At 44.8% G+C, this 22,173-nt stretch overlaps 1 protein-coding gene and 2 long non-coding RNA genes across 3 annotated transcripts in view; all 3 read right to left on the bottom strand.

Annotated features, from left to right (window-relative positions):
• Positions 1-1,773: 1,773 nt before the first annotated feature.
• Positions 1,774-14,243, bottom strand: GORAB (golgin, RAB6 interacting). The gene is made up of 5 exons (XM_083622219.1): positions 13,999-14,243; positions 9,332-9,656; positions 7,543-7,644; positions 6,149-6,289; positions 1,774-4,378 (listed from the first exon to the last, which is right to left on the bottom strand). The coding sequence occupies exons 1-5, from the start codon at positions 14,060-14,062 to the stop codon at positions 3,937-3,939; spliced, it is 1,074 nt and encodes a 357-aa protein (XP_083478345.1). The 5' UTR covers positions 14,063-14,243; the 3' UTR covers positions 1,774-3,936.
• Positions 1,774-22,173, bottom strand: part of LOC310766316 — a 153,892-nt gene continuing 133,492 nt past the window's right edge. The window contains exon 2 of the long non-coding RNA XR_014550055.1: positions 1,774-2,730. This is a non-coding gene — a long non-coding RNA (uncharacterized lncRNA). The remainder of the gene's footprint in view (positions 2,731-22,173) is intronic.
• LOC310767396 lies at positions 16,783-18,124 on the bottom strand. The gene is made up of 2 exons (XR_014550881.1): positions 17,324-18,124; positions 16,783-16,900 (listed from the first exon to the last, which is right to left on the bottom strand). It is a non-coding gene; the product is annotated as an uncharacterized lncRNA (long non-coding RNA).

The following is a 22,173-nucleotide window of genomic DNA, read 5'->3' on the forward strand; positions in this document are numbered from 1 at the left end:
TTTGCTTAGATGCTCTTATTTTACACACACACACATACCTCGGGTTAAGTACTTAATTCGTTCCAGAGGTCTGTTCTTAACCTGAAACTGTTCTTAACCTGAAGCACCACTTTAGCTAATGGGGCCTCCCGCTGCCACCGCGCCGCCGGAGCACGATTTCTGTTCTCATCCTGAAGCAAAGTTCTTAACCCGAGGTACTATTTCTGGGTTAGTGGAGTCTGTAACCTGAAGCGTATGTAACCCGAGGTACCACTGTATAGTGTGTATATATGTGCATCATGTATGAATACAGTACATGTATTAATGTTTAATTGTTTTTTAATAAGTTTTCCCTACTATTCTAGATGCTCTTGTTTTATTCTTAAGCTGCCTTGAGTCTTTGTCAGGGGGAAAAGCAGGGTTTAAATAAATATAATAATAATATAGATGGATGTGTTTTTAGGGTTATTTCCTTAAATGAATGGGGGGGGAGTTTTTAATTGCATTCTTGATTATTGAGATTCCTACAGCTCTTCATACAACCATTGTAGTGTTGGGAAGGAACCCCCCCAAGGGTCAACGAGTCCCACCCCCTGCAGTGCAGGAATTGCAGCTGAATAAACCCTTACAGATGGCCATCCAACCTCCTGTTTAAAAACCTTCAAGGAAGGAGAGCCCACCACCTTCTATTCTTCATCTAAACTAAGGGAAGAATGCAGCCGCTCCATACAGATCCCATACAGGACGCAGTAAACTGATTTAGATGGTATGTACTACTAAACTGAGCACTTTTGAGTCATACTAAAAACAGGCATGAACACCTCCTCAAAAAAAGGAAATCAATACCTTTTTTGTTCAATGTCCATTAAATCCACTCAAGTCAACACTATTTCCCCCCATCAGGTAGTCAAACTGCAAGACACAGAAAAGATGAGAACTGGAACCAATAGCCCAAATCAGCAATTGGAGTGCTTATTTATTTATAGCTTCTATATACCTTGCTCTTTAGCCAAAAGGGCTTCCAGAGTGTACAGTCGTTAAAACAAGGCAATCCCTGCCCACAGACTTACAATTTTATTTCTTTTTTTAAAAAGACGCATAAGGGTACGAGGGCAGGGAGGGAGAGGGGTAAAACAAGCTCAAGCACAGATTCTTAAATAGTGACTTTGATCACGGCCACCTGGCACAGAGACAGCGCAGGGGAAAGAGGCGCCTGATGGAGCTGGTCTTTTGGCAAAGCTGATAGATGAACCTTGCTTCATGTCTCTGCCACTGAGGCAGCCTGATGGAATGGCGGGAGAGGAGGAAATGGCTAACAATGATTTACCGTATTTTTCGCCCCATAGGACGCACCAGCCCATAGGACGCACCCAGTTTTTTGGGGGGGAAATAACAAAAAAAAAATATTTCCCTCCCAGGCGCTTGTGGGGCCGGCTGTCACTGGAGCTTGCGGGGCAGGCAGCGGGGAGAAGCGCTCTTCTCCCCGCCACCCGCCTGCAGACCAGGTCCGGGGACAGCGGGAAGAATGATTAATGGACTTCAATGTCTGTACACTAATGCGCAAAGCATGGGAAATAAACAAGATGAGCTTGAGCTTTTGGAGGGGAAAAAGTGCGTCCTATAGGGCGAAAAATATGGTACTTTATGCGTCCCATAAACATTTTTTCATGGTAAACGGTATATGAAAAACATTTTTATAACCCTTTGCACAGAGAAGAAAGCCCTGCAACCCAGCCTTGCACTCAGACCTTCTTGCTCTTTATTGCCGGAATAAACAGTAAAATGAAGAATCTCATATGGAACATTTATTGCTGTTGTTTGATAAGTAATATTTGCCCAGTGCTTACAGTGAGGCCTTACTTATATTTTGCTCTTTTAACAGTGACTAGAATTATTTTATTTTCATTTTTCTTGTACAAATCAGGTTGTATTTGCTAAAAACTATTTGCCTACTGTTTACTAGCAGTATGAATTAAGTTAACAGCGTTTTGTCAATCTGTAGTAATGCACCTTTCTGTAACTTTATAAAATAGGGGAAAACGTGAAAATATGTTTGCTACATGAATAAGAAATATTTATTAATGACATCCCACCTCACTGGGCAGTTTTATGGGACATTGCCCCCTTTGGGTATTAAAGAAATGTTTTATTTTTGTAATCTGGCAAACTTTGGGGTTCCCCCAAGCACAGTGGTAACTTTTCCTTGTTTCGCATTGGCCCTGTTTTGGCTGAATGGGGGCACTTGCTTGCTACTGGAGCAGGGAGGGGGTGCAGAATGAAGGGATTACAGAGTGACCAAGGTGCAATGTATGAAAAAGTGTTGCCTACCAAGGAGGTTGAAATTTCGGACATTAGCACGGGGGCATGAACACATGCAAAGAAGCCAGCACTAAGGTTCCCAATTTTATGGAGTGACTGACTAGTCTGAGTTATGAATGCCATGAGTGTGGCACACACAAGGTTTTGCAAGTCCTAAGGGGTGTGTACTTTGGGATGAGAAGGCTCAATAAGGATCTTTGTGGATGGCAAAGTGTGTGCATGCGTTTGTGCAAATCTAATCGCTTCTTGGAATGAAATGAATGTATCTTATTTTGCAGCTGGGCTACTTTCAAACGTCTTCCACTAATGGACTGTGTGGCTCTGGCATGCAGTCGACTCTCCACCAGCCTCTGTAGCTCAGTACAGTGGTACCTCTGGTTAAGAACTTAATTCGTTCTGGAGGTCCGTTCTTAACCTGAAACTGTTTTTAACCTGAGGCACCACTTTAGCTAATGGGGCCTCCCGCTGCGCCACTGCTGCACGATTTCTGTTCTCATCCTGAAGCAAAGTTCTTAACCCGAGGTATTATTTCTGGGTTAGCGGAGTCTGTAACCTGAAGCGTCTGTAACATAGCTGTCAACCTTCCCTCTTTTTGGCGGGAAATTCCTTTATTCCAGCGCCATTTTCCGCTGCTTCCCGCTGCTATCCTGGATTTGTTAGATATCCCATAGACTGTCCCCAGGACAGGTGAGGCTGCTGATCCCTTATTTTTGAGGTTGCTGATCCCTTATTTTCAAATCTGAAAGTTGACAGCTATGGTCTGTAACCCGAGGTACCACTGTAATGGAAAGAAAAAACCCAACCTATCAGGACACGACTGCCAATACAGTCATATCTCGGGTTGAATGTGCTTCAGGTTGAGTGCATTACTTCCGGGTTTTTACCGCTTGCGCATGCACAGACGCTCAAAATGGCATCATGCGCAGAAGCGGCAAAACGCGACCCCCAGGTGCGCAGACACGCAGTCACATCTTACATTCTATTCAGGATGCAAACGGGGTTCCGGAACGGATCCCGTTCGCATCCCAAGGTACCACTGTATACTGGAGCGTGTTTTAGATAGCACCTATCTCATACTGGCTTGCATTTTTAAAATATAAAGCGGGGGGGGGGGGGAGCATTTTTCAGCCGAAGGGTCACAGACCCTTCCGGCTAATTTTATGAGGACAACATGCCAGTGAAGGGCAGAGTAGCGAATGTAAGCTTGACCTCCATTCGGCAGGCTAGCTTCTACACACATTCAGCCACACAGACAAAGAAGAGGCGCGGTCAGAGTTCGAAGACACAGTCCAGCCAGGCAAAAACATTCAGGGTGCAAAGGAGAGCCAGCGAGGAGTGCGGTCTGGAAGGAGTTCTGAAGGCCAGGAAGAAAGGCTTGGAGGGCCTGACGTTTTCCATCCCCGATATGAAGGCAATTGCCATGGACCACATGCAGTTTGCATGAATGGGGAAGGTGGGCAGAGAGATGAGAGAGCTCACGCAAGTATACTGGCAATCCAGGAGACGAATGAAGATAGTGCTGCCGTCAAAAGCCAGATTTCAGAGGGCTCTTGTAGCACCATGGAGAAGAAGCCTCTAAACCCTATGGCTAAATAGGATAATGGCGCTAGCCAGAGGTTAGCTGATTAGGTTCAGTGTTCATGTGCCATCCTGAGCCGTCGTTTCCCCTGGAGCAGAGTTTACCGCTTGGCCTTCGCCATTTGAATGGGAAGCGGTGGGCTGCTCTGCTAATGTTTCTGAATCTGTGCGGCCTTCACTCTCAGGTCCTTTATCGGCAGCCGGGGAAGCTGCATTTTCCTCACCAACCGGAGCCGGCTTCTGGGACTCCGCCCTCTGCCTCGCCGCTTCCGCTTCCTGCTGCTGCAACATCCGCTCCACCTCTATCTCGAGTTCCAGATTCTCATCGTCTGCCTCCACGTCCAGCTGCTGCATTAACTCCCCTAATTTGTTGGCCTTGCGAAGCTCGTTTTGCTGGATGATGGTGCACAAGTGCTCCGTGAGCTGCTCTTTGACTTCCGTTTTCTTCTGGAGGTCCAGCTTCGCGGACACATACTCGGCTTCTGCCTTGTCATAACGCTTCCTGAAGGTGGGAAAGAGCAACCGTTTAATAGGGAAGTTTTGTCTGCTCTACGGACAGGAACACAGAATTGTAGAGTTGAAAGGGACCCCCATCCAGCCCAACCCCCTGCAATGCAGGAATCAAAGCTAAAGAAACCCTGACAGATGGCCATCCAAACCCTGCTTAAAAACCTCCAAAGGAGAGTCTACCATCTATCTGGTTTGCCCCACGGAGGACCTTAAAAAGGTAAAGGGACCCCTGACCATTAGGTCCAGTCGTGGCCGACTCTGGGGTCGCGGCGCTCATCTCGCTTTATTGGCCGAGGGAGACGGCATACAGCTTCCGGGTCATGTGGCCAGCAGGACTAAGCCGCTTCTGGCAAACCAGAGCAGCGCACAGAAACGCTGTTTACCTTCCCACCGGAGCGGGAGTATTTATCTACTTGCACTTTGACGTGCTTTTGAACTGCTAGGTTGGCAGGAGCAGGGACTGAGCAACAGGAGCTCACCCCGTCGCAGGGATTCGAACCGCCAACCTTCTGATCGGCAAGCCCTAGGCTCTGTGGTTTAACAACATCCTAAAGATTCCGGGCCCCAGAGAGATCAGACTGGCCTTGACCAGAGCCAGGGCCTTTTCGGCCATGGCCCCGGCCTGGTGGAACGCTCTGTCACAAGAGACCATGGCCCTGCGGGATTTGACATCTTTCCGCAGGGCCTGCAAGACGGAGCTGTTCCACCAGGCCTTTGGTCGGGGTTTAGTCTGACTCATTTTCTCCTTGTATAAGAACAAGCACAAAGGAGGTTCCCAGCCCGCTCACAGGTGCTTTTAATATCAGTAGAAACAGTTGGTAACCGCCTTCAATTTTAACCTGAAGATTGCCACTTGTTCAGTTTTAATTTTAATTCGTTTGAGTTAATTGTGGGATGTATCTTAATTTATTGATCGTTTGTTTTTATGCATTGTCTTCCTTGTATGATGTTAGCCGCTCTGAGCCCAGCTTTGGCTGGGGAGGGTGGGGTATAAATTTAAAAAATAATTATATTATTATCATCATCATCATCATCAAAGTACAGTGGTACCTCTGGATGCGAACGGGATCCGTTCTGGAGCCCCATTCGCATCCTGAAGCAAACACAACCCGCGTCCGCACGTCTGTGCATGCGCGGGTCGCGATTCGCTGCTTCCGCGCATGCGCGTGACGTCATTTTGAGCGTCTGCGCATGCGCAAGCAGTGAAACCCAGAAGTAACGCGCTCCGTTACTTCCGGGTTGCCACAGAGCGCAACCCAAAAAGGCTTAACCTGAAGCGACCTCATCCCGAGGTATGACTGTAGTTCATTCCAGTATTAAATAGCTCTCCGACAAAACTACTCAAAACCAAAACTACTTGATCTGCACAAGAAAATTACTCAGCAGACTGAAGAAAATGGGATAAAAACTGGAAGCAGAGACAACATAATCAAGTCTATTATGTTAAAGCCTCATAACTGGTATATTCAATATAAAGCACAAGGACTTCCATTTGCACATGAGACTTCCTCTCCCTCTCCCTCTCCCATTGCCCCCCTCCCAAAAAAAAACTGCTCCAGGGAAATGAAGAGCAGATTGGGGGAGTGGGAACAGAGAAGGAGGCTAAGTCCAGCTAAACAGACAAGTGTCCATATACTAATGGAACTTTAAAGTGTCTTTTTGGGATGACAACCAAAAACCCAGGGCGTGTATTTGTCGCCACTGCTGTAGAAGTGAATACTTTCCTCACGCGTCAATCTCTTATTCTGTGCTTAGTCCTTACCGAGCGCATGAATACTCCAGGCTGGCCTGGTCAATCCTGTTTCTCAGGATCCCAATATCAGCAGACACCATGTCATCCAGAGCTTGGAGCTGGGTTTGAATCCGCTTCAACTTCACTGTTTCAGCCTGAGTTCTTTTGGATCTGGGGAGGGAAGAGACCATATTTGTTGGCAATGTGCCATTATAAGTATTTCAGTAAGAAAGACTTGTTAAAACTTCTCAGGAATGTTAGAGCTGTGTTTTTTCTTCATTTATACAGCAGGAAAAAAGCCTGGGCTTTCCAAACAAAGAATGGACTCCAGAAAAACTCCATTTTTTATCTTTATTTTAATGAAAGGATGAGACTGGACAGGCTTTATGGAGAAAGGTTTAAAGATATGCAGGTTGCATTTAAAATCATCTACGGTTCAGCAGGTTTTATACCCCCTGCAAAGCTACCAATCCCCCTGGAAACTTTATTTGACTTCTAACCAGCTTATACTAAGTATAAGAAAACGGTCTTACCACTTTTTCATTCAACTTCTACAGTGAATTTGTTCAAGAGCTCTTCTACAAAGCCAAGCAGCTCAACCTGGATCTGTAATGCTGGAGACCTGGTCTCCAGCCCTCCCTTTTCACATGAATAACAGCATCTTATAAAACTGTCCAGTAGCACCTTAGAGACCAACTAAGTTTGTTCTGGGTATAAGCTTTTCATGTGCATGCACACTTCTTCAGATACTCCGAAACAGAAGTCACCAGACCCTTATATATACAGTGGTACTTCTAGATGCGAACGGGATCCGTTCCGGAGCCCTGTTCGCATCTAGAAGCAAAAGTAACCTGTGTCCGCTCGTCTGCGTGTGCGTGGGTCATGTTTCGGTGCTTCTGTGCATGACATCATTTTGAGCGTCTGCGCATGCGCAAGCGGCGAAACCCGGAAGTAACGCGCTCCGTTACTTTCGGGCTGCCGCGGAGCACAACTCGAATGCGCTCATCCCGAAGCACATTCAACCCGAGGTATGACTGTAGTGGGAGGGTGGGGTGGGGTTTTTCTCAGAAGGGTAGTAGGAGATGGGTGATTGGCATCTTATAAGTTCCTTATTACAACACGATTCCAAACTTTCTCATGAACTTACACCCCGTTTTGTTCAACAGAACCCAATGGAATGAAGTCATGATTATAGTCTAAGTTAAAAGGAGAGGAACAGCAAAGACTTTTCAATCCAGCTTGCACCTTCCAAACAGTAACGGTGGGATTTCTTATTGATATTCAGAGGGAAAACACTCTAGTGTGCTAGTGCTGAGAAAATGAGGCAGGCAGGGTTTGTTAAGATCCAGCAACACAATTCGGGGGGGAATAGTTATTGTGTTCCTTTGGCCTGCCGAAATATTACACCTAAAGATTCTTCACACCTTTCCGCTATTGCTTTAGCCAGGAGAGCTTTCTTGCGCTTGTTCTTTTCTTCCATAAGCTTCTGCTCCTGTTGTAGGATCTCCCACCGAGACTTCTCTGGCCTGAACATTGACAAAACAACAGAATTAACAAGGAATTGCCTTCTTTCTCCCTCTCCCACAAAACTAGCCCACAGGGTAACCGAGTCAATGATGCATTCTGCAATTGCTTCAAAAATATTTGAATAATTCACACTAGTCGCTTTAATACCAAGCCTGGTTTCAGAATCTGAGGTTGTATCCAAAGCAGTGAAGTTACGGTCCCACCAGCACAAGGATTTCTGCATAAAGGGACTTCCTCCCCCTCTCCTCTCTATGGGAGCCTCCTAAATATGTACTAGAAACCAGAAACCCTGCTATTCAACCCCTGCAGCAAACTGATCCTTTGAGGACAGATATCATTGAAAACTTTGTTCTTGACTGACTCACAGAATGGAAGAATCGTTGCTTAGTAGTAAAGCTCAAGCTTTGCGTGAATAAGGGCCCTGGTCCAACTACCAGTCACTACAGATCAGGGATGATGGAAGCTAATCCAGCAACATCTGGAGGTCTAGAGGTTAGTCACCTCTGGAGACAATATTGAGCTAGATCTGTCTTGTTATAAGGACAATACTGAACTAGGTCTGTCTTGTTATAAGGCAGCTCAATATGTTTTCTATCCTTTGTGTATCAGTGCCTTTTAAACTGTGTCCAACCCACCCTGTGATCATCGAAGGGTGGTATATAAATTTAATAAATAATAAACCACCGCTTGTCTGAATACTCTCTAAATCTTCCCTTGCCATGAGCAGCTACAGAGAAGTTTTGAGTGTTGTCTCGGCTCAACTTCATGCAGGGCAACAAGGAAGTCCATAAAGTATGACTAGTGCCTAACATGAAATGAGTGTGCACTCTGCAACATGTCCCGGAATCCTCTACAACGTGTAGGGGCTTCATGGCAGAAAGGCCACCACTGTGGAAATTGTTCCCTGAAGCCTGGAAACTATTTTGTACATTTGCACTGACAAGCAATGTGCAGAGCTCTCTGCATAAGAGGAAAATTCTAGCTGTTTTGCTTGCACCAAAGCAAAGGTCTCTAAAACTATGCTCATGACCTTAGCAAGACTGGAGAGCTGGTCAGATTTGGCCCTGTACATAAAAGCACATCAATAATAATAATAATAATAATAATAATAATAATAATAATAATTTATTTATACCCCACTCTTCCCGGTTCAAAAACCGGGCTCAGAGCAGCTAACAACAAATTTAAAACACTTTAAAACAAGCAAGGAGGCCAGGGGAGAATTAGCTGTGGGGTCTCAGAGCAGGTGATCGTCACAAAAGGGGAGGCGGAGGGAAGAAAAGGGAAATAAAAGATCAGGCTGAATTCAAATTAAAGGTCAGGTGGAATAGCTGTTTTACAGGCCCAACGGAAGGAGATTAAATCCTGAAGGGCCCTAGTTTCCTGGGACAGAGCATTCCACCAGGTTGGAGCCATCACTGAAAAGGCCCTGGCCCTGGTGGAGGATAGTCTGACTTGGAGGATAGTCTGACTTCCTTAGGGCCTGGGATCAAGGTGAAGAAAGAGGTGGGGTGTCAGGAGAATCCCAAAACAGCAGGTGGGGAGAGGAGGCAATCGTTCTGCCTGACAAACCGAAATGCTTGCCCTGATGGAACAGTCACCTTAGTACGACGTTGAATTCCCCCTCTGCAATTAGATTGTTTGGGATGATAAAACTCTTAAGAGTTTCATTACAGACTTACTAACAATTCCATTTTCTTTTTCTCCGGTTTATGACTTGGCACTGTAGAGGGGTCACCATTACACGTTTTATCTACTCCAGGTTGAACCTGTTGCTTTTTGGCATCTTGCTGCTCTCCCGCTGTCGGAAACTGGGGCGGTGGGAGAGGCATCTGGGGAGAGGAGCTCTTCGGTTTGGGCGCAGAAAGCCTCTGCTCCAGGGGTAACGACAAGGCTGCTCCATCGGGAAGTTCTGCTTCTCCACATATCTGCTGAACTGGCTTTTTGCGTTGCAGATGTTGGCGGTGTTTGCTTACAGGAGCCGGCCGATGCTGCGGTGCAAGAGGCGGATCTAAATGGCCCAAATAAACAAAAATTAAGCTTTCACATCCATGGAGCTCCAATGCATGGGGTAAGCTACAAAATAAAGAAGTGAATTAAAATTGAAGAAATATGATTTAGAATATGATAGACAAAAATGGAGTGAAGTTAGGGGTACACATTACAAATGATATATTGGAGTCAAGTATAAAATCAACAGAAATACCCTCTATGGATCTAAGACTAAGACCTATTCAACAGAAAATAATATTCAGAGTCCACTGGATTCCAGAAGAAAATAACAAGTGCAGACAACTGCTGGAGATGTTGGAGTAAAAATGCAAACTTAGTACATATGATGATTAACTGCCCGATGATAAGATCATTTTGGTACGAGGTGAGGATATTTATAGCAAGAGTAATAAAAAGAAATTGTTATTTAGGGGAACTGAATTTCTAAATTATATTCCAGAAACGTGGGAGATTTCAAGGGGTCAAAAAAAATGGATGTACCGTGGTATATTAGAAGCAAAAAAACTTTGTTTTGATGAATTGGGAGAGCCGCAAAAAGATTCCATTGAGCACATGGATTGATAATATGGATAGATTAGCTACATAAGAACGAATTACATGTCGACGCAAATTAAAAATGGATAAATATGAAGAAATCTGGAATGAATACTTAAGCGATAAGGTGGATAGTGGGGGGAAGTGAGGGGGAAAGAGAGAGGTGGGAAAATATTGTTAAAAAGGTGTAGTCATAGGTATATCAGTGCATTCAAATCTGAATTGTCAAATTGTGTTATTATTGTTATTATGGTTTTTGTTGTATGTGTCTGTTGCAGTTGTTGTTTGTATCAAAAAAATGATTAAATAAATTTTAAAAAAGAAAGAAATGAATTAATTTCACCCCTCCCCTAAAAGTATTGACTGCAAAACTTTAATCCAGAACCGTCTTAGAAGAGACCTAAGGCTTCTGGAACTCAAGAGTGAGTAATGATAATAATATAACATTAGTAATTTAAAATTATTTTTAATGCAGCTTAGGTGGCATGGTTTACTCTACTGCAGGTGATCCTGTATGCTGTTTGGCATCTCCATGATGTTGTTGTTGTTGTTGAGTCGTTTAGTCGTGTCCGACTCTTTGTGACCCTCTGGACCAGAGCATGCCAGGCCCTCCTGTCTTCCACTGCCTCCCGCAGTTGGGTCAAACTCATGCTGGTCGCTTCGAGAACACTATCCAACCATGTGGTCCTCTGTCGTCCCCTTCTCCTTGTGCCCTCCATCTTTCCCAACATCAGGGTCTTTTCCAGGGAGTCTTCTCTTCTCATGAGGTGGCCAAAGTCTTGGAGCCTCAGCTTCAGGATCTGTCCTTCCAGTGAGCACTCAGGGCTGACTTCCTTCAGAATGGAGAGGTTTGATCTTCTTGCAGTCCATGGGACTCTCAAGAGTCTCCTCCAGCACCAGAATTCAAAAGCATCCATTCTTCAGCCATCAGCCTTCTTGATCATAGAATCATAGAGTTGGAAGAGACCACAAGGGCCATCGAGTCCAACCCCCTGCCAAGCAGGAAACACCATCAGAGCACTCCTGACATATGGTTGTCAAGCCTCTGCTTAAAGACCTCCAAAGAAGGAGACTCCACCACACTCCTTGGCAGCAAATTCCACTGTCGAACAGCTCTTACTGTCAGGAAGTTCTTCCTAATGCTTAGGTGGAATCTTCTTTCTTGTAGTTTGGATCCATTGCTCCGTGTCCACTTCTCTGGAGCAGCAGAAAACAACCTTTCTCCCTCCTCTATGTGACATCCTTTTATATATTTGAACATGGCTATCATATCACCCCTTAACCTCCTCTTCTCCAGGCTAAACATGCCCAGCTCTCTTAGCCGTTCCTCATAAGGCATCGTTTCCAGGCCTTTGACCATTTTGGTTGCCCTCCTCTGGACACGTTCCAGTTTGTCAGTGTCCTTCTTGATGGTCCAGCTCTCACAGGCATCTCCATGTAGGGGCTGGGAATGTCCCCTGCCTGAAAAACCTGGAGAGCAGCTGCCAAGCAGCAACTTCCTGCACACTTATTTAAACCAGCCCGTTAATCAGAACCATGAGGACTGGAATCATCATCATCATCAACCTTTTATTCGACCGTCAGTCAGAAAAAGTACATTTGTCAATACACAGTTAAAACATCCAGGAAGATTTTAAAACTTAGCCAACACTAAAATGGGCTAAACAGATAGCCCCATATCAATACAATCAATTATAGTCTTGCGACGCTTAAAAGCTAAAAAAAGAAATTTGGCCACCAAGGAAGGTATAGCTCTAGTGACATTATTCAGCAAGTATAAAACCTGGTTTTCTCCGGGTAGGAAGCTAAATTGACATAGGTGTGGGTCTATAAAATTTTGTCTAAGCTCTGCATAAGAAGGGCAAGTCAAGAGAACGTGTTCGGTGGACTCAACCACACCCATGGCGCAATGACAGGTTCTCTGGGCGTATGGTACTCCCCTGTACCTTCCCCACAATATCGCAGAGTCAAGGACATTTAATCTAGCCGCTGTAAGAAGTCTGCGGTATTCAACATAGTGGATTTCTGCAAGATAGGGGGCTGGTATGGTCCGATAAATCTGATCCCCTAGGAACATCCCTGGTTTTACCAGGGCTATGTCCTCTTGTCTGGCAATGTCACTCAGTCTCCGGGAGATCACAGCTCTAGCTTGATTGTACGTCATAGACTCAAAGTAAAGGTGAGACAATCCGCAGGATTGAACCTCGTTAATGACCTCCCTTTCCCACGATGATTGGAAATCGTCCCTCAATATCAAGGGGGAAATACCCACTGGTTTAAAACAAAGCTTGAGCCATAGCCAGAGCTTTGTCTTCAAGGCCACATACCGTAGAGCTTGCCAGCCGACCTCCAATCTCATAGCCGCACCCGCTACCGAGGGGGGAATCCTAAGGATGGCTCTAAGGAATCGCGTTTGGATAGAATCCAGTTTCAAAAAATCCCTACGGGAGCCTAAAGAGATGCCCACCAAAAGAAGGGGGAGGACTTTCATTTGAAAGAGTCTCAAAGCTATCTTCACTGATTGAGCCTGATTCTTAGCATATAGAGATCTAATCTGGATGGCTGCTTTAGATGCATTAGTTGTTATATAGTCTCTATGGGCCAGAAAAGACCTATTTGACCGTATTACTTGTCCCAGATATTTAAAGCAGTTAACCTGCTCTAGGGGGATCCCGTTCATCGACCATCGATGGAGTCTCGGTCGGGCAGAGAAGACCATGATCTTGGTCTTAGCATAGTTGGGTTGGAGCTCATGCTGATCACAGTATTCATGTAGAGCTTGCAACATTCTCCTCAGTCCAATAGGGGATCTGGCAAGAAGTGCGGCGTCATCCGCATACAGAAGAACATTCAGAGATCGGCCTGCTAATTTTGGGGGGTGGAAAGCATCATTGGCCATGTGAGTCACCAGTGAGTTAATGTAAAAGCTAAACAATGCTGGGGCCAATAGACAACCCTGTCTTACCCCTCTAGTGGTGGTAACAGGGTTGGAGACTAGGCCTTTATTGTCTAGCCTGATTCTCAGAAAGGTGTTTGTATGGAGGCTGATAATCAGATGAAGGAGACGACGATCGATCTTTGTAGCAGCCAGTTTTGTCCATAGCTGCTTTCTAGAGATTCAATCAAATGCCTGCTTAAGGTCAATAAAAGCCACATGAAGAACCTTTGGGGCTTTGCCGGCATACTTTTCCGCCAGGTGATTCAAGGGGACTGGAATCTTAAATTTATGTTTCGGGGAGGAGCCCACAGCTCTGCAACACCACACCTGCCTTGCATGCAGAAGGTCCCTCGGGGTCAATAACTGGCATTTGCAGGTAGGGCAGGTAGGGTAGAACGTCCCCTGCCTGTGACCCTGGAAAGCCATTGTGGGAGTGCAAGATTTACGTACTGTATAAGCTAAATAAGCTATAGCTTACCCTCACAAAATTTAAAGTGGGAAAAAACTGAATGTACATTTCCAAAATATAAGAAACCAATAAAATAAAACCTACATACAGCAACAGTAAGGTATTTTTACACTAGCAGGGTTTTTAATTACTTGTAAATTCCCCATCTGGTCTGGAATAGCTCAGCCGGTACAGCATGGGATTCTCGCTCTCAGGGTCGTGGGTTCGAATCCCGAGTTGGGCAAAAGACTCCCGCCTTGCAGGGGGGTAGGACTAGATGACCCTCGGGGGTCCCAACTCGACCATTCTCCGTTTCTATGAGACCCCGAGCCCAGATGGGCCGCCTACGAAACAAACCGGCTCCGGCTTCCCGCAACCCGCCTCCCCGGCCGCCCCTCACCCGCCGCCGGCCTTGCTTACCTCGGCGCTGCCCCTGGAGCCGCCGGAGCTCCTGCTCGGAGAAGCCAGCCCAGGCCCCGGCCATGGCCCGCCCGTCCCCCCTTCCCTTCCTCCCGGGCACCCGCCCGGCTCCTGCTTCCGCTGCCACGTCTCGCAGCTCCGCCCCTCAGCTTTGGGAAAAGCCGCGGCTCCGGGCAGGCCTGGCGCGGCGGACTAGGCCCGGCGCGTCGCTATGGCAACGGCAGGAGGCCTCAGGCGCCGGGCCTTCTCGCATATTATCGTATTATATCATATTATATCATATTATATAGAGGTGGGTTCCAATTTTGCGCACAAGCCCATGGCTGCTAGGCCCAGTCCAAGATGAAGCTATTTTGACATTAGCAGGGTTTTAAATTACTCGTAATTTGGCTATGAATGGATAATAAGTCATTTAAATAAGGTTCAAACTGGACATGCAGTATATTGATAATGAAACCAAGGAAGGGAATAGAGGGAAGTCAGTCTGTTTTGTTTTTGTTTTTTATTCGTTGTTAATTTTGAAAATATTTTGACTATTTTGAATTTTGAATATTGTATATGATGAACCAAAAAAAATTATAAGAACAACAATTCCCAAAAAATCTGAGGCGTTCTTATTTGGGATTGTAGGCAGAGAAGTACCAACAAAAGTAAAAGAAATCTTTCTGTACGCAACTGCGGCAGCGAGAATTCAAATTGCGCAAAACTGGAAGGGTGAGAGGGTTCCTTCAAAAAGAGAATGGCTGAAGTTACAGATAGGTAGCCGTGTTGGTCTGCCATAGTCAAAACAAAAAAAAATTCCTTCCAGTAGCACCTTAAAGACCAACTAAGTTAGTTCTTGGTATGAGCTTTCGTGTGCATGCACACTTCTTCAGATACACTGAAACAGAAGTTGCCAGATCCTTCTATATAGTGAGAAGGTGGGGAGGGGTATTACTCAGAAGGGTGGTGGGAATGGGTGATTGGCAGATAGCTGTGATGAGCCTGTTGACGACTCTTAACGACTGCAATAGGTCTTACAGGAAAAAGCAAGGGGTGAGAAGGTGTAAGACCTATTGCAGTCGTTAAGAGTCGTCAACAGGCTCATCACAGCTATCTGCCAATCACCCATTCCCACCACCCTTCTGAGTAATACCCCTCCCCACCTTCTCACTATATAGAAGGATCTGGCAACTTCTGTTTCAGTGTATCTGAAGAAGTGTGCATGCACACGAAAGCTCATACCAAGAACTAACTTAGTTGGTCTTTAAGGTGCTACTGGAAGGGAAAAAAAATTTTTTTGTTTTGAGAATGGCTGAACAAATTGGTAGAATTTGCAAAATTGGCTCATAGGACAAACAGGCCGAGAGGTAATGTTAACCAAAAATTTATTCGAAAATGGGACATATTCAAGAACTACTTTAAAAAATATTATATATTTGACAGCATTTGAATGATTTCTGTATATATGAATGAAAAGGTTCTAAAATCAGTAGCAAACTTTAAGAGAGTATAATACATATAATGTTAAGTTTTGTACAACAGGAAAATAAAAAAGGTAAAGGCGTTGGGGGGGAAGTCTTATGTGTGTATATATGTAGGAGTGTATGGTGAATTGTATTGTATTTTGAATTGACATTGTTTTGTAATCTTTCTTTTCATAATTATGTTATCAGGTAAATTCAGTAAAAAATGAAAAGCAAAAATGAAAAGGAAAAACCGACCATCATCGGGTGTATTTGAGGCTGGCCGAAAAGCTATTGCCGGTCACTGTGGAACCCAGGGGCCCATTGCCGCATTGGGGAGTTTGAAATTGTTGTGGCGCCATCACAAAATGGAAGAAGAAGAAGAAGAAGAAGAAGAAGAAGAAGAAGAAGAAGAAGAAGAAGAAGAATTTATTATTTGTACCCTGCCCATCTGGCTGGGTTTCCCTAGCCACTCTGGGCGGCTTCCAACAAAAGATTAAAAATACAATAAAACATCAGTTACAGATAGGTAGCCGTGTTGGTCTGCCATAGTCAAAACAAAAAAAATTGTGTATCTGACACTGTGTATCTGAGGAAGTGTGCATGCACACGAAAGCTCATACCAAGAACTAACTTAGTTGGTCTTTAAGGTGCTACTGGAAGGAAAAAATTTTTTTTGTTTTAATAAAACATCAGTCATTAAAAACTTCCCTAAACAAGGCTGCCTTCAGATGTCTTCTAAACGTCAGATAGTTGTTTATTTCTTTGACATCTGATGGGAGGGCGTTCCACAGGGAACCACCGAGAAAGCCCTCTGCCTGGTTCCCTGTAACTTGGCTTCTTGCAGGGAGGGAACCGCCAAAAGGCCCTCGGAGATGGGCCTCAGTGTCTGGGCAGAATGATTGGGGTGGAGACGCTCCTTCAGGTGTACAGGACTGAGGCCGTTTAGGGCTTTAAAGGTCAGCACCAACACTTTGAATTGTGCTCGGAAGGCAGCAAAATGCAGCTGTGTGGGGTGTGCAAAATGCGAAGCCAATCCTTTGAAGTTTTGACACAAATCACTTTCACAAAAGAGTAGAATCCCAATTCACAGAAGGTCAACTCTGTCTCTGCCGTTCTTTCTCGTCTTTTATCTCTCTATCCCTCCCCCCATCCACTTCCCCTTAGTCATCAGGTCTATTTATGACATCACAGGCATTATGACATCATATTCAACGGCAACAACTGGGGAAGCATCTGCAGTTGCAGGAGCTAATGAACACTACTTTAAATGCTGATGTATTTTGAAAGACGTTTATTTACTGTTGCATTTGTTTGATAAAAAATCAGTCAGACACAGTTTTGCTTTTTTTTTTTTTTTTTGAAAGGTCATTTCTTGAGGAATATAATCTGCCTTGCTTCAGTCTTGCTGTTCTCTTCATTACTTTCAGGATCGGTCTTGAGAAAAACCTCACCGGCTTCCTGAAAGGCAAACAACACGTTGAGTGGGATGGCCTCCGTCCAGCAGCCTCAGCCAAGACCCTCCACTGGCTGCTCCCATTCACACACACACACACACCATTCTCCTCGACCACGTCCAAACGCTCCCACTCACACACGCAGACACACACCATTCTTGACCACGTCTGAACGCTCCCACTGACACGCAGACACACGCCATTCTCAACCACGTCCAAACACTCCCACTCACACACGCAGACACACGTCATTCTTGACCACGTCCAAACGCTCCCACTCACACACGCAGACACACAGCATTCTCCTCAACCACATGCAAACTCCACCTGCCAGTTTCTGCCAGGTCGGTTTCCAGACACCAGCCAGTTTCTGACTCTGGGAATTGGCTGCCTTCAAGCTGCGATCCCACCCAGCAAATGAACTTGCCTTCTCCCTGTTCCTCAGCATCCCATTGTGTGATGAGTGCCTCCTTCCTCCTGCCATTTTGCCTCCCTGAGGAAGGAGACCCTCCAGAGCCGAGTGCCACAGCTGCTGCCCACTGAGGTCTGTGCTGAGAAGAGGGAGAGGGCCACCTTTATAGCCAGGCAACTGACAGGTGCCTTTGTGACACCGCAGCAAACTGCAAAAGCTGGGGATGCATCATCATAACCTCAGACTTCACAATTGTGAGTGCAGCTCAGCACAGATGGTCCGTTTGCTCCCTTGTTGATATAATGATGGATAGCCCACAGCTGGATCAACTGAGATGAACCAGAGTTCTGATGCCATGCTTTAGCCTCGCACACTTTTGATTAGGCTATTCTGAATTCCAGATTTTTTAGTAGGCGCTATTTTAAAAATACAGTGTAAATATTCATTATGGTGTTGCTCTGGAAATGTAGTCTCACGGGACTTGTACCAGAAGATAAAATGTCAAAACATCCATTTAGCAGCCGTACACCTGTCAATCGCACTCCTCATCCTCTCTGGGATGGTTTAAAAACATATTACATGTTGATAGTCAAGGAGGCTATGCAAATTCTGGCGAAGAGGAAACCAAATCATCGTTCGTGCTTTGAATAGTATTGTGGCTTGTCTTTTGGAATACACGGAAAAGTTGCTTCTGCTAAAAGCAATATATTTGTCAAGCGAAAAGAAAAGACCCCCCTCCTCTAGAATAACTTAGGCAATTGACAACTTGCCTTTTTCCATGATTAAATTCCTATTTGTAGGAGGAAATGCTGCTGGGACCTCATCCTGCAAAGGAGGTGTCAGCTGTCCAGCCAGAACAGCAGTTGTAAAGAAGACTCCATTGAACATTAATTTGCACAAGACAAGGGGCCACTTAGTCTTTGTCACTCTGGCAACACAAATGGAAAATCGAAGAGGTCTTTTCAATTAGGCTGTGCTGACAAGGTTCCTATTTCTTTAAAATGAGTTTTATTAAAGATTTCCTTGTGTAACCAAACAGACAAACAAGAAAGTACCCAGAAATTGGAAAAAAGAATTTGTGCCAACAAAAAAGGAATGACAGGATAAATTATTAGATTATACTGAATTGGCCAGATTAACAGAGACAATTAGGAGACAACCTAGGCAAGAATTTCAAAAAGAATGAGGAAAATGCAGAGAGTACTTTACCTAACAGTGCCCCAAAATATACACCTGGACTTGTTTCGATTAATTTCTGCAGGAGACTTTGCGGTTTTTTAAAGTCATAATTAGGAAAAATTGTAGTAATCACTTATAAAAGAAACAGTATACAAGAAGTAAATAAGGAGGCCATTTACAGGATAAAGGAAGTCTTTTATTTTTATGTTATGTTTTCTTTGTGTAAGGGGATAGGAGTTTAATTTTGATCATTGTCAATGGTGGTGGGTTTGTTTGTATGTATGAGTTGTTGTGGACTACGTTGTAAATAAAGTAAAAGAAAAGTACCCATAGCCAGGGCGTTTCTTCAGCCAGACCTCACCAGAACTCAGTTCCGGAATATCTCAGGTGGGCACCATTGCTGTTATAAGAGACCAAAGGAGTTGTTCATGGTGAGGTCTGACCACTGGCGGAGGAAGAGGAGTGCGCGGGGAGCGCCATCACAGCTGCCCCCCCTGCCCACGCTGGGCGCCACCACCACCCCGGATGTGTGCCAGCCCTGCCCCGGCCGGCTCTCTGCCACCCCCACCCCCCAGTGCCGGAGCATGAAGCCTCGCCACTGGGTCTGACACCTCTTTTTCTAGAAAAATAGCACTGCAAATAGCATCTCCACTTTCAATTCATTGAGTCTTTTTGAAGTTCATTTACCGTATTTTTCGCTCTATAAGACGCACCTAGTTCTTGGAGGCGTGCTCTGGTCCATGGGGTCATGAAGAGTCGGACATGACTAAACGACTAAACAACAACAAGTTCTTGGAGGAGAAACAAGAAAAAAAATATTCTGAATCCCAGAAGCCAGAACAGCAAGAGGGATCGCTGCGCAGCTATTCTGGCTTCTGGGATAGCCACGCGAAGCCTCTTCAGGGCAGCGGGATGAAGGCTCTCTCTGCCCTGAAGAAGCTTTGTGCAGCTAAGCCAGAAGCCAGAGCAGCGAGAGGGAGCACTGCACAGCGATCCTTCTCGCTGTTCTGGCTTCTGGGATAGCTGCACAGCCTGCGTTCGCTCCATAAGACGCACACACATTTCCCCTTACTTTTTAGGAGGGAAAAAGTGTGTCTTATAGAGTGAAAAATACAGTACATTCGGCATGAGACCCTGTCGTCATAGACATTACGCTGTTGTGAGCCAGCCAAGATGTGTGCCTTGCAAAATCAACTGCAAGCATCTTCTTGTGGGTAGCTGGTGTTTCTCAGGTGGAACCATGATGCTCTCAGATGATGATGATAATAATAATAATTTATTATTTATACCCCACCCATCTAGCTGAGTTTCCCCAGCCACTCTGGGCAGCTCCCAATCAAGTGTTAAAAACAATACAGCGTTAAATATTAAAAACTTCCCTGAACAGGGCTGCCTTCAGATCAAACATTTCATTCTGGGGGCCCTCCAGACTGGTGTTTTATTGTAGGTGTCTTCTGTGACATGTTCTTGACACCGTGCTCAAGTCATGAGTTTATTCTGTTTAATCACTTGCTCTGCAATGCTTCCTTGGTACCTCTCTCTACCTACCTGCCTGCCTGCCTCCCTGCTTGACCTCAGACTGACTCCCCCATTTTACAAGGTGTCTGTCTGAACCTACATGAGTGTCGGGCACACAGATGTATTCCTACAAACGCTACTAAGAGGTTTCATCCAACACTCCAACCATTATACCATGTTGGCTCAAAGCAGTTTGCAAAGGGTATAAAACAATAAAAGGATCAATGCAACTAGTAAAAACAACTCTTTAGAACATTTGAAAGATAAAATCAATTTAAGTGATGAGTTTATCATGGCGAAAAGGAAAAAAATGTACTTTGAGTAAATAGTATTGCTGTCTGGATAGGTTTTTCTCTCGTTTGGGGTTCTTTCATTTGTGGTATTAATTGATAATTTCATGTATCAGTATTTTGAAAATGAATAAATAATTAAGACAAAAAAATAAAGATAAAATCAACAATAAGCAACAACAAAAATTAAAATATGCATTGATATTCTATATGTCTAGGTAGGCTTGTCTAACCAAAAATGTTCCAGATTGTAGGTGCTGCCACACTAAAATATTTGTTTTCCATTTCTCCTTTCATTTGTAATATGGAGAATTTGTGGCATATAAGAAAAGAAGGGAAAGCAACAAATCAGCCAGCTGGAACTACTGTAGCACAGGAAACATCTGTTGATTGATTCTGGGAAAGAGTGACTTGGAGATAAAGCTTCTCAGTACTTGATAGCTGCAGCGCAGCTGGAAGGCAGGGACCCCTGCCAGATGTGGCGATAACATCATCCTGTAAAGAAATATGGGCTCCAGCCGTCACGTATTGTGTGCTGTTACAGCCATGTTTTCCTAGAAACTGTGGCATCAAGACCCAAACACAGAATTGCAGTTGAAGTCTCGCCAAAGATGAGATGAACTTTTTACAATGACCTGAGCTTTGGAAATTACGCTCTTGTTCATCTAAACTAAAACAGCGTTTGGCTTTTGTGCACCAGGTGTTTTTTTATTTATTTAAACCCCACCTTTTCCCCCTGACAGGGACTCAAAGCGGCTTACAGATGAAATAAGAACAGCTAAAAACATAGGGGAGGGGAAAACATTTTTTAAAAAAACACAATAGAAGTAAAACTACACACAGAGACATAATCTATTCTGCAGATAATTGCAGAATTGATGGGAGTTCAGCCTCATTTTTTATTTTTATTTATTAAATTTCTATACTTTCCTTCATCCATAGATTTCAGTTTGGTAAAGGTAAAGGTACCCCTGCCCGTACGGGCCAGTCGTGACCGACTCTAGGGTTGTGCGCTCATCTCACTCTAGAGGCCAGGAGCCGGCGCCATCCGAAGACACTTCCAGGTCACGTGGCCAGCGTGACGAAGCTGCAACTGGTGAGCCAGCACCAGCGCAGCGCACGGAAACGCCGTTACCTTCCCGCTGTAAAGCGGTACCTATTTATCTACTTGCACTTAGGGGTGCTTTCGAACTGCTAGGTGGGCAGGAGCTGGGACCGAACAACAGGAGCTCACCCCGCCGCGGGGATTCGAACCACCAACCTTACGATGAGCAAGTCCTAGGCACTGAGGTTTTACCCACAGCGCCACCCGCGTCCATACAAATGGTTGTGTTGGCATACAAATTGTAGCATATGCTTTGATGGATAGTTTGCATGTGAAGAAATATAAAAGAATATATAGATCAGGGTTATTATTTCCATGGGCTTGGATGACATGGATTCCTGGTGTAGTACAAGGTTTTGGTCACAGGATGGAAGCACCATCATGGAAACAGTTGAAATCTTTACAAGATCTGCAAGCTGTAACTATCCAAACAAGCAGCTACATCAGCCTTGGATAACATAGACTAGATTTCGTATTACAGCTGGTCTGGCTTGCCCAAATATTTCTATTGGCATTTAGCTGTAGGGAAATAAATTATTATTATTTTAAAAGCTTTAAAACAGGGATGGGGAAGAAATCTCCATTTCATCCTGAGAATAGTTTTAAAGGTCCTCTCTGATCACGCACAAAAATTGCTGGAGAAGCATGCAAAATTATTGTCAGTGCCTAAATGATACTGAGCGTCAGAACAACTTGGCCACAATAAGTGAATTTTGCCAATAGTATGACTATTTTCCACCTTCCCATTTCGACTCTCTGGCACCCTATC

The sequence above is a fragment of the Podarcis filfolensis genome (assembly GCF_964270895.1).
Source record: "Podarcis filfolensis genome assembly, chromosome: 7".
Classification (NCBI taxonomy): domain Eukaryota; kingdom Metazoa; phylum Chordata; class Lepidosauria; order Squamata; family Lacertidae; genus Podarcis; species Podarcis filfolensis.

Coding starts and splice junctions, on each gene's coding strand:
- GORAB (XM_083622219.1), bottom strand. CDS start 14,062: ATGGCCGGGGCCTGGGCTGGCTTCTCCGAGCAGGAGCTCCGGCGGCTC. Junction 9,657..13,998: donor GCTCCAGGGGCAGCGCCGAG/GTAAGCAAGGCC, acceptor TGGGCCATTTAG/ATCCGCCTCTTGCACCGCAG. Junction 6,290..7,542: donor GCTAAAGCAATAGCGGAAAG/GTGTGAAGAATC, acceptor TTCCCTCCCCAG/ATCCAAAAGAACTCAGGCTG.